General features: G+C 37.7%; 1 protein-coding gene across 1 annotated transcript in view; it reads right to left on the minus strand.

The window, feature by feature from the left end:
- LOC143031593 (facilitated trehalose transporter Tret1-like) overlaps positions 1 to 7,465 on the minus strand; it is a 28,980-nt gene extending 21,515 nt beyond the window's left edge. The window contains exon 1 of the mRNA XM_076195659.1: positions 7,330 to 7,465. Coding sequence (XP_076051774.1) covers positions 7,330 to 7,465 — 136 coding nt within the window. The remainder of the gene's footprint in view (positions 1 to 7,329) is intronic.
- Positions 7,466 to 13,085: the final 5,620 nt, after the last annotated feature.

A 13,085-nucleotide genomic window follows, 5' to 3' on the forward strand; every position in this document is an offset into this window, starting at 1 on the left:
CTGAATTTTTCACAAACAGACAAACACACAATTGTTTTTATTTGCATAAATTATTAGGAATTCACTCGGGAAAATGATGAGTACAAAATGGAGAAAGGAAGTACTCGAAAGTAGCAAGTAATTCAATGAAAATATGATGGATTATGCAGATTAAAACCAAGAGGGATTATATACAAGGAATTAAACTGGACAAGCTTATAAAAGGAAAAGATAAGAGAAAAGAAAGAAATATAGATCATACAGAAGAATTTACTCGGTAAGTTGAAATATTAAGCAGACACAACAAGACTAGATTCAGGCCGGCAGCAGATAATTTCCTTGGAGAACAATAATGGGGTTTATTAAAAAGAATGTAGAAAGAGTGAGAGAGAGAGAGAGAGAGAGAGAGAGAGAGAGAGAGAGAGAGAGAGAGAGAGAGAGAGAGAGAGAGAGAGAGGGAGGGAGAGAGAGAGATAGAGATAGAAAGAGAGAGACACGGACAACCTTAAAGCAGGTCCTCTTCACCCCCGTTTTCTTCTCGCAAAATGACACAAAGAGGAAGCCCCATTTCTTCTGCCATTCGACAAAAGATAATTATGTACAGTAATAAACAACCCACTTACCCTCACCCCCCCAAAAAAGAAAAGAACATGAAAATCCCCAGATGTTATCTTTATAGACAGATTCACGCCGTCTGTCACAGAGAACCTTTAGTCATCACCGCTTGGGGGGGGGGACATATGCCCTGGGGCGGCACATTTAGGGGGGGGGCACATTTAGGGGGAGGGTGGCACATTTAGGGTTGATTCACACTATCGGTCCGGTCGCGCTCCAGTCTCGCTACGCTCTCGGTCCGGTCCAATATTGTCTCATTAATTTCAATGGAAGCATTCACACTGGCGCTCTCGCTCCAGTCTCGCTCCGGTCTCGCTCCGGTCACGGTTCTGTCAAAAGATATTTTTACTGGAGCGAGACTGGACCGTGACCGAACCGTGAGCGCCAGTGTGAACTCAGTTGCCACGGTCCTGCACCTGCCAGGGCTGCCGTTTCGTAGAATTTTGTACCAAATAGCGGCATGTGGCAACTGCACAAGGATATGAGGAAATTTTTTCTACATATCAGCGGGCTGTTCATAACATTTAAAAACTCAAACTTTTGTTTAAAAATCATAGAACTGTTATCAAATAATAAATGGTACATCAAAATATGACTTAATTGGTAATTGTGTTACTTATAAAATATTGTACCCCAAAAGATACGTTTTTACATACATACATATACCAAGGCTTTTTCCCCCTTACCAGGGAGGTAGCCAAAAAAGGACAAGGCATAAAATCCTTCCCACCCATTCCATCCCTGAAAACACTCCACCCCTCCACCCTCCCTCCCATCTTAGCACCTCCTAGATACGTTTTCACGGTGTAGTAAAAAATATATACGCTAAAGTTTCAGCTTTCTTTTAGCGATAATGATAATAATAAAAAATAATTTTTATATCTTACTGAATATGTTAGGGCATGGGGGCCTTGTATACATTCAAGAAAAAAAAAACTAGAACCAACATTTTGTCAAAGTTTGACAAGTATATCTTGCTATGAAAGTCTGCACACGCCCAAGGAAAATGTATGCCCCGGTATGGCAACACTCCCATTCTACACGGCAGTGTAGAAAACGCTGCAGCCCTGCCTACTGCTTCACTCCTGTCGAGATTCAGTCTTCGTTTAAGCAAATAGTGTTTCCTTCTGTCCTACCAAACCATGGATAATCCAAAGAAAATACCACAATGGAATCATGCGAAAGGTAGATAAATGATAAAAATACGTTTTCTTTTTATTTATCACTGATACAATGGCAATGCGCACAGCTAGGATATACATAAGCACCAACTGAATAAAATATAACCTACAAAACTTACTTTAATTTTGTGGTTTCAGATGAAATGCTAATAGAATTAGTCAAAGGTAAACCAGAGCTCTATGACCTAACTTCGCTGTACTACAGTCACACATCCTTCGTAATTGATGGTAAGACTTCTACTGGTGTCGAGGGAGGGGGGATGACGGGAACGAGAGCGGACCGATAAATACCTCAGAACCGAGAGTGGAGCGTGACCGGACCGATAGTGTGAATCAACCCTGAATACCTCAGAACCGGAGCGTAGCGAGACTGGAGCGCGACCGGACCGATAGTGTGAATCAACCCTTAGGGTTGATTCACACTATCGGTCCGGTCGCGCTCCAGTCTCGCTACGCTCTCGGTCCGGTCCAATATTGTCTCATTAATTTCAATGGAAGCATTCACACTGGCGCTCTCGCTCCAGTCTCGCTCCGGTCTCGCTCCGGTCACGGTTCCGTCAAAAGATATTTTTACTGGAGCGAGACTGGACCGTGACCGAACCGTGAGCGCCAGTGTGAACTCAGTTGCCACGGTCCTGCACCAGCGTTGCCGGAATACCACACCTGTCTTTTCCACACGTTTTCTTTGATCGAAAACTGAACAGTGACTAAGCTATTCTATGTTTGTGATTGACGGAATTTCTATCGGCTTAACGGGCACACACAACAATGTGGAATAGGAGTATTGCCACCAACAGAGTTCTGTAAACATTAGATGAGAAAGAAAACACATAAATAATACATAGAGGGATCGGTGACACACACAAAGGAAAGTTTTCTGCAATATCACCACAAAGTAGCTCCAACACTATGCCTCCAATGATTTAAAGAAATTCGCAGGGAAAGCTATATAGACTTTATATTATAAGCAGGTGACGTAATAATACATGAAACAATACACATTTAATTTCTGATGGTGGAATCACAAGTGGACATACACAAGTCACAAATCAACAAACATTATAGACACAACATATTTATACTCAAAGTATTAAAACATACTTTTTGAGGGATGAAAATGTACGCATATATCTATACTATAAAGTACAACATATACTTTCTCATAGAGAGAGAGAGAGAGAGAGAGAGAATGAAATTACATGGTTAATGTATGGAGTTTATCATTAACTGAGATGGTTTAAAGCTCACACAAGTACCTTTCTCCCTGACAGCCTCTGACACTAAAATTAGTGCATTTGTCGATGGTAGCTGCATCCTGTTCCTAGTCTTTGTTTTCATTAATGACAACTTTGAAAATAGTCTCTCAGCATCAGCATTTGAAGTTGGTAGAGACAAGACCTGCATTATAAAGGAACACAGATACTGAAAATGATGTGTGCCATCGTCGTCTGTTACTTTCCCTATTTTTTCATAGAACTCTAAAATATTACAGTCGGGTACCAAGTCTTGCGGCAAAGTTACGGAATCTAGGTTCCTCCATTCATTGTCTAGAATTTGGACATCAAAATCGTAAATGCGAGGTACTGCTTGAACTAAATTTGTGAGAGAAGGTAGGGCTGTTCTTGTGTTTATATCTAAAACATTTTTTGGTGATAGAAATGAACATAGGCGGAAAAGTTCATCTTCATTAATTCAACTAAGTGGTCCGCTGTACTGAATGGAAGGTTATGCTCGGCGATGAAGCATGCGAGTAGAATGGTCGCTAATACCACCCCTCTACGAGGACGGGGGGGATCCCCCTGCTGGACATCGTGTTGTTACACTGCTCCTTTTCAGCTGAATAACCGGACCTCACAAACTTACACCTTGACCATGTTACTTTCCTCTGCTAAGCACCCTTCTCTTGTATCATTACAATTTTACGACTGTTGGTGTAAATAGGTTTTTAATGGAAATTTTGGTTATCAGCAATCCATCTTACGTATAACATCCTTCTCTTGTATCACTGCAATTTTACGAGTTAGTGTAAATAGGTATTTAATGGAAAATTTGGTTATCAGCAACCCATTTTACGTATAACACCCTTCTCTTGTATCATTGCAATTTTACGACTTAGTTTATAGATATAGGTATTTAATGGAAAGTTGGGTTATCAGCAATCCATTTTACGTATAACACCCTTCTCTTGTATCATTGCAATTTTACGACTTAGTTTATAGATATAGGTATTTAATGGAAAATTGGGTTATCAGCAATCCATTTTACGTATAACATTAACTAAACATAACTTTGCACACAATATGCTAGAGGCCCCAAAGCAGATAGAAAATGTGGAAATATTTTTCCACACTGTGTAGAAATCCGTCCACATTATCCACGCCAGTTGCCAACTCTCGCTAGATTCCGTCACCATGAGCGATATTTCCACGAAACGGCAACGCTGTCCTGCACCTGCCAGGGCTGCCGTTTCGTAGAATTTTGTACCAAATAGCGGCATGTGGCAACTGCACAAGGATATGAGGAAATTTTTTCTACATATCAGCGGGCTGTTCATAACATTTAAAAACTCAAACTTTTGTTTAAAAATCATAGAACTGTTATCAAATAATAAATGGTACATCAAAATATGACTTAATTGGTAATTGTGTTACTTATAAAATATTGTACCCCAAAAGATACGTTTTTACATACATACATATACCAAGGCTTTTTCCCCCTTACCAGGGAGGTAGCCAAAAAAGGACAAGGCATAAAATCCTTCCCACCCATTCCATCCCCGAAAACACTCCACACCCCTCCACCCTCCCTCCCATCTTAGCACCTCCTAGATACGTTTTCACGGTGTAGTAAAAAAATATACGCTAAAGTTTCAGCTTTCTTTTAGCGATAATAATAATAAAAAAAAAGAATTTTCATATCTTACTGAATATGTTAGGGCATGGGGGCCTTATATACATTCAAGAATAAAACAACTAGAACCAACATTTTGTCAAAGTTTGACAAGTATATCTTGCTATGAAAGTCTGCACACGCCCGAGAAAAATGTATACCCCGGTATGGCAACACTCCCATTCTACACGGCAGTGTAGAAAACGCTGCAGCCCTGCCTACTGCTCCACTCCAGTCGAGATTCAGTCTTCGTTTAAGCAAATAGTGTTTCCTTCTGTCCTACCAAACCATGGATAATCCAAAGAAAACACCACAATGGAATCATGCGAAAGGTAGATAAATGATAAAAATACGTTTTCTTTTTATTTATCACTGATACAATGGCAATGCGCACAGCTAGGATATACATAAGCACCAACTGAATAAAATATAACCTACAAAACTTACTTTAATTTTGTGGTTTCAGATGAAATGCTAATAGAATTAGTCAAAGGTAAACCAGAGCTCTATGACCTAACTTCGCTGTACTACAGTCACACATCCTTCGTAACTGATGGTAAGACTTCTACTGGTGTAGAGGGAGGGGGATGACGGGAACGAGAGCGGACCGATAAATACCTCAGAACCGAGAGTGGAGCGTGACCGGACCGATAGTGTGAATCAACCCTGAATACCTCAGAACCGGAGCGTAGCGAGACTGGAGCGCGACCGGACCGATAGTGTGAATCAACCCTTAGGGGGCGGTACTTTGCCCTGGGGCGGCACTTAGGCATGTAAGGGCTCTGGGAAGAAAACGTGCTCCTGAATTATGATGCATCATTATAGTGATTTCATTTCGCAAGAAAGAAAGCCAGAAAGATTTTTGGATTTCATTTTATATCTTTTATACCAACCAGTTTGTTATCAGCTAAGATAAGTATATTTCAGAAGTGGATACCACACTTTAGACATGTGCAGATAGTGAATCAACTAATTGAGAAAACGACAAAGTACAATATGCCTTTGTAGATATTTATACCTTAATACCAATATACCTTTTATAGATTGCAAAAAGGCTTTTGACTCGGTAAAACTGACAAAAACACTAAATGCTACGCGTAGTTAATGAATGGAATAAACTTCCTGCACAGGTAGTGCAATGTAGTTCAGTTCGAAGCTTTAAGAATCATTTAGATAAATACCTAAGTAAGATGCTGTAATTATTATAATTTATGTTATATTATTTGTTTTTGTTTTGTTATAATTTGTCTGTCTGATTTTCATTTATTATTAGTTATATGTCAATTTATTATCATTTACTATTTACCTGTTTGTGTTATTCAACTATACCAATGCATTTATTTATGTATTTTAATTGTTATTTACATTGTTATAGTTTTAATTTATTATTAATATGATTTTTTTTTTTTTGCAACCGACCTAGATATGGATCAAAAGGTCTCCTGTCGGCATGCTTTGCCTTTGTAAAAAATGAACACATTGCAAGTGTTCTACAGAACATTTACGTGAAAGGTGCTGCTGTAATTTCACTACATGACAACAAATTTATGTCGTAGCACATTTGTAAAAATAATACTGATAACCCACTTTCGGAGAAGAATAAGCGAAGATATAGAGATCTGTATATTTTGATCACTTACTGTGATCCTCTTCAGCATCTGCTGAAGAGGATCACAGTAAGTGATCGAAATATACAAATCTCTATATCTTCGCTTATTCTTCTCCGAAAGTGGGTCATCAGTATTATTTCACTACATGAAATAAGAGCAAAAATCTAGATTGAAAAAGAAGTACGATAAGGATATACAATTTCACCCAAGTTATTTCCAACGTTTTTCGTATACACTTTTGGAGAGCGAAATGTTTGAGCATAAATGGAAAAAAAAATTAATCACCTTAGATTTGTGGGTGACATTATCATTTCAGAAACAGCATGACACATACAAAACAAGTTAAGTTATCGGCACAAGGGAATTCTCAAGGTAGACTTGAAACCGAATGGCCAATGCAAAAAATGTAATCCTAAATAATGTCAACTCCCAAGTTCAAATAAAAACAAATATGAACAATGATGAGAATCTTGGAGAAGTTGAGCAGTGTAATATTTTGAGCCAATTTTTAAAAGTGTCTGTTACAGAAATCCAAATAAATAGGCATATCGCAGTTGGATGGAGCGTGTTTGATAAACACAAGAACATCGTGAGAGGTTGTTTACATGTATGCTTGATACGCAAATTTTATCATCTTTGTGTGAAAGCTGGAAATTGACGAAGGGGACGAAAACCAAAGAAGTGCAGAGAAGAATGGAGAGCAAAATACTAGAAATAACATTGAAATTCAAGAAGAGGGCAAATTGGGCAAGAGAGTAGAGTAGAATGAAAAACATTGTGGAGGCGATAAAGGAACATGAACTGAAATGGTTAGGACACAGCTAGAAAATGGGATATGAAGTATTCATGTTCCTGACATCTCTCCCCATGTATAGGGATCGTCAGCCTATTCATAGAGAAAGTTATGTTTGTGTCTATGCACGTATACATAACCTACTGTATATCCGCATATATGATATAAGTGATATTCATATGTACTGTATACCCATACACAGAAAACTACGTACGTATATATTTAAATCCCTCCCTACCGCCCAACAGGAACGTCCCTTTACCTTGAGTAGATGAATGAATCTGGTAAACATACAAGTTCCTCAAGCAGAGATACTTGCCAAGAATCGCAGAGGAAGTTGAACGGCAAGAAACTGTGCCTCGCACCGGCACACTTACGCAACTGCCGAGTGGTGTCATTCTTCCAAGCAGTTATCCGTGTCCTCACCTCCACCCCCCTTCTCCTCCTCTCCCCCACCTCTTCCTCCTCCTCACTTTCTCCTCCACCTCCTCCTCCTCCTCACTTTCTCCTCCACATCCTCCTCCTCCTCCTCCTCCTCTTCCTTCTCCTTTTTCTTTTTCTCCTCCATTTTCTTCTTTTCTCTTTCTCTTCCACTTTCTGTTCCTCCTACTCTTCCTCACACCGTGACTCCTACCCTACCCTCCTTCTCCCCAAGGGCTCATTAAGCACGTGACACATACTGCGTATTTCTTTGTGTCATCAATTAACTTGCAATGAAACAGCCTGCCTATGAATTGGATTCCTGGTACTGTGGCCTTGCCAGCTTCCCCAGTAACCAGTTATCTGGAACTCGAGCCATAAAGTCTTCCTGAAACCCACTCACCACAATGATGCTCATGGCTGGATCTGAACCTTAGTTTTTTTTGTGGTTTGTAGTAAGAACATAAAAATGAAGGAGACTGGAAGAGACCATAAAGCCTACACTAGACAGTTCCGTGTCCATTACCACCTGTCATCCACATCCATAAAGTCGTCCAACCGTTGACCACCCTATTAGTAAACCAATTATTGCCTATTTCCTTCTTAAATCTAAATTTATTCAGTTTAAATCCATTACTGCGAGTCCTGCCTGTTATCTTGATATGATGACTTTGTGTGCATCATTCTTGTTAAAGCCTTTGATCCACTTAAACGACTCTATTAAATCACCCCGTACTCAAAGGATTACAAAGGATTACAAAGGCGGAGCATACCGACAGGAGACCTTTTGGTCCATATCTAGGTCGGATGCGAAAAAAATCATAATAATAATAAAATGACAAATAAAAACCATAATAATGTAAATAACAAATAAAAACCATAATAATGTAAATAACAAATAAAATACATAAATAAATGCATAGGTATAGTTAAGTAATAAACAACTAAGTAAATAGTAAATAATAATAAATTGACATATAACGAATAATAAATGAAAATCAGACAGACAAATGATAACAAAACAAAAACAAATATAAAATAAATTATAATGATTACAGCATCTTGCTTAGGTGTTTATCTAAATGATTCTTAAAGCTTCGAACTGAACTACATTGCACTACCTGTGCAGGAAGTTTATTCCATTCATTAACTACACAGTTGGCAAAGTTGTTTCTACCTACTTCCAAATTGAATCTATTTCCGGACAGTTTCAGACCATTGTTTCTTGTCTGATTCTCATTCAATGTGAAATTTTTTTCACTTTTGATGTTGTCAATTGCCTTTAAAATCTTAAAGACCTGTATCAAGTCACCTCTGAGTCTACGCTTTTTTAGGGAGAACAGATTCATGTGTTTTAGTCGATTTTCGTGTGATTTATTTTTGATATTTGGAATCAGTTTTGTGGCTCGCCGTTGTATTTTTTCCAGTCTGTCAATGTCTTTAATGAGATTCGGTGACCATACGGAAACAGCATATTCCAAATGTGGACGAACTAACGATTTATATAGCGCAATCAGTCCTAGAATCTTATCTGCTTTCTCAGAGGCTGAAACACACCGCTTGGATGATTTGAGGTCGTTACTGATAATTACGCCGAGATCTTTTTCACTATACACTTTTGTTAACAAATTTCCAAATAACTTGTAATCGTACTTACTGTTATTTTTACCCATGTGCATTACCTTGCATTTATTTGTGTTAAATTTCATTAGCCACTTTTCAGACCATTGCTGTAATTGATCTAAATCTTCTTGAATATATAATTGGTTTAAGTGATCATTTGCCACTCCGCACAGTTTTGTATCATCACCAAATTTGGAAACAGTAGATTTTAGTCCATGGTCTATATCATTTATATATACTATGAATAGAAGTGGTCCAAGAACGGAACCCTGAGGAACTCCACTTGTAACATTTTTCCATCTAGAAGTTTTTCCTTTTAAAATAACTCTCTGTTTTCGACCATTCAACCAATTACTACTCCAACCTAACAGGCTACCACTTATTCCGTGTAAAGCTAATTTAGAAAGTAGTCTTTCGTGTGGGACGGTATCAAAAGCTTTTGCAAAGTCTAGATATATTAAATCTATATTGTTTCTTTTGTCATAATTCGATATAACTGTGTTGTAGAATTCGAGTTAGTCACGCAAGAACGTTTCCGTCTGAAACCATGCTGGCTATCATTTATCAAACGGTTACTTTCTAAATGATGTTCGATAGCATCTCTGATGATAGTTTCCATTATTTTTCCTACGATTGAAGTCAGACTTATAGGCCTATAGTTATTTGGCTTCTTTTTGTCACCTTTTTTGAATATGGGAGTAACGTTAGCTAGCTTCCATTCTCTTGAGACATCTCCGGATATGATGGATTTCTTAAAAATAATTTCTAATGGAACAACAATCTCATTTTTCATTTCCTTTGAGATTCTTGGATGCCAACCGTCAGGCCCTGGTGTTTTATTAACTTTGAGTTTATCTATACACCATTTAATTTTTTCTTTTGTTACATTTACCGTAGTAAGTTTACCCTAGACTTTTCACAGGTTTCAGTTTGGAATTCACTTTGAGGTGTTTCGTTTACGAATACCGAGCTAAAATAATTGTTTAAGATATTACACATTTCTTCATTTGAATATTCAAATTGACCGTCAGCAGATAATAGTGGACCAATGTGATTCCTAACAACCTTTTTATCTCTAATGTAACTATAGAATTCTTTGGGATTCTCTTTGGATTTATCAGCGATGTTCATTTCGTATTGTCGTTTTCTTTTTCTTATTGTCTTTTTTAAATATCTCTGTATTGATACATAACTTTCATAGTCATTAGATGCACCCGAGCACTTAAATTTCTTATAAGCCTGTCTCTTTTTAGCAATACATTTTTTCAGTTTCTTTGTCGAGCCACTTTGGGCGAGCCTGATTTGGGGAACGTCTGTCCTTAAAAGGAATTTAAGTTTGAATCTTCTTAGTGAGCGTATTTTGAAATATTTCCCACATCTGATCTGCAGGTCTTTCGTTTAATGTTGCCTCCCAATCTTACAGCTTTACTGAAATCGGGTATTTTAGAAACACAAGTATCTATTCTAAAATTGTTTAGGAGTTTGAATCTAACTAAGCTGTGATCGCTATTTGCGTCTTTCTAGAAAATGTAAGTTAAGGTGCCTAAGCCTCTCTTCGTAAGGTAAATTTCTGAGCCCATGTATCATTTTGGTCATTCTCCTCTGTACTGATTCTAGTGAATTGATGTCCATTCTATAAGACGGAGACCAAAACTGTACCGCATAGTCAAGGATGGGTCTAACTAATGCTAGATAGAGTTTGATAATTACCTCTGCACTTCTATTCGTAACCGTCCTAGCAATGAAACCTAATGCTTTGTTAGCTTTATTCCTGGCGCTAATGCACTGTTTCCTGGATTTAAGGTCAGGACTCACTAGAACTCCCAAGTCTCTCTGTCACTCATTTTTCTCTAAAAACGTATTATCTCAGCTATATCTATTTTCGGGGTTATGTAGCCCTACGTTTAACACGCTGCACTTTAAGATATTAAAGTTTATTTGCCATTTCACCGACCATGTGAACCATTTTTAAAGATAATCCTACAAAATCTCGGCTTCGTCTCCTGACCTAATTAGGCATCCTATTTCAGTGTCGTCCTCAAACTTACTAGCATCACTATTAATCCCATTGTCCAAGTCGTTTATGTACATAATGTACTGTCTAGTTTCTACAACCGGGACTTATTGATAATGGGTGATTTCAATTTTACTGACATTGATTGGATGACCCCTGAACATGGCCAACACCCTCGAAATTAGGTCGGAAGTGGTTAGATCTGGTATATATATATAAACCTTAGTTTAGACTGGTGGCGCGTCGCCACACACGTAAGCAAGATGCTCTAATACCTGCTATTTATCTTATCTTATTTATTTGTTTGTTATCATTTGTCTGTTTATTATATTTCCCTTGATTATCATTTATTGTTATTTATCCGTTAATTCATTATTATTTACCATTTACATGTTATTTATTTATTTATTTATTTTATTCATTATTATTTATATTATTGCAATTTTTATTTGTTTGTTTATTTATTTACTTATTCATTCATCTTTTGTGATCTTTTATTGTAGCTGGTATTATTATCATCAAGGTTCAAATTTTATCACGTCCATAATTTACTTCTGTAAACTTTAACACATAAGACCCCGTTACAAAATCATTACCTCTGCTCTTCTATTATAATAACAAGGGGAAAAAAATCTGGAGTTATACATGTAACATCAAAGAAAATGTTAAACGCACTATCAAAGAAAATTATGCTTAGTTTGAGTGGGCCATTAAGTTATGTCTCACTAGGTAGGTCTGACGAAGAGGATTTTGTTTAATAAAGTAAGGTCTGTTAAGACACAAGCCTGGCTTGTGTTAAAAGCGAAATATGCGTACATCCCATACCTAATAGAATTATTGTCCGGGATGATGGTTTACTCTCTCTCTCTCTCTCTCTCACACACACACACACACACTCTCTCTCTCTCTCACTCACACACACACACACACACTCTTGTTTATGGGAGGTAATCTCAAATTTTAAAAGGAAAAATGCTCAGAAACTTTTGTCTACATCACAGATTGTGTGGTCTATCTATAAAACAAACAAAAGGAAGCAAAAATGAAGAGCAGGCTTCACGAGGGCAGTGGTGAAGAAAGGATCTTATGCAAATTTTACGATATTCCCAGACCCCGAAATAATTCTCAACTGAATGAAACTGTACGACATGTACACCTACAACATGAGATCCTGAGATGAATGAAATAGCCTGGCGTTTGGCGAAACAGAATATGGGAAATGCGTCATCGTAGTAAGATGGTTATCAAAAATATTAGCCTATTCAGTACCCACAATTTGGCACAACTGCTCTGAAAAGACGTTGTGAGAGGTATACCAAGATGGCTCTGTAACTGTATCATTACGAGAAGTTCGTCTTAATGGAGACTCCCATCTCCATTGGGGACCACACGCCCTATGATTGGGATCCGGGACATAATCCCTCCCGGACACAATCCCCCCGGACAAAATACCTCCGGACAATATCCCTCCTGGACAGAATCCCTCCACAAAAGTGAGCGGGCTGGACAAAATCCCCCCACATTATTCAGATTAGCAGCTCTCCCATTATATACCATCACGTGCAAAGTAATTAACATCGTACTTTACCGAGGTGCTAATGCATGCAGTACAGACATTTATATACTTATTAGAATAAATCATTTATGAAAACAGTTTATTGCTTCACTACTACACCTTACAAACATATATGAAAATATTATATATATATCAAAATACATAAACATATATTCACATATACAGTCAAATATCATATGAGAATATATATCAAAATACATTAATATATACATTGATTTCAAAAGTCCATCACTCATTAACAAGCTATATAAATCGTTAGTTCGTCCACATTTGGAATATGCTGTTTCCGTATGGTCACCGAATCTCATTAAAGACATTGACAGACTGGAAAAAGTACAACGGCGAGCCACAAAACTGATTCCAAATATCAAAAATAAATCATACG

Source organism: Oratosquilla oratoria, chromosome 1 (assembly GCF_046742065.1).
Source record: "Oratosquilla oratoria isolate Oo_2021 chromosome 1, ASM4674206v1, whole genome shotgun sequence".
Classification (NCBI taxonomy): Eukaryota; Metazoa; Arthropoda; class Malacostraca; order Stomatopoda; family Squillidae; genus Oratosquilla; species Oratosquilla oratoria.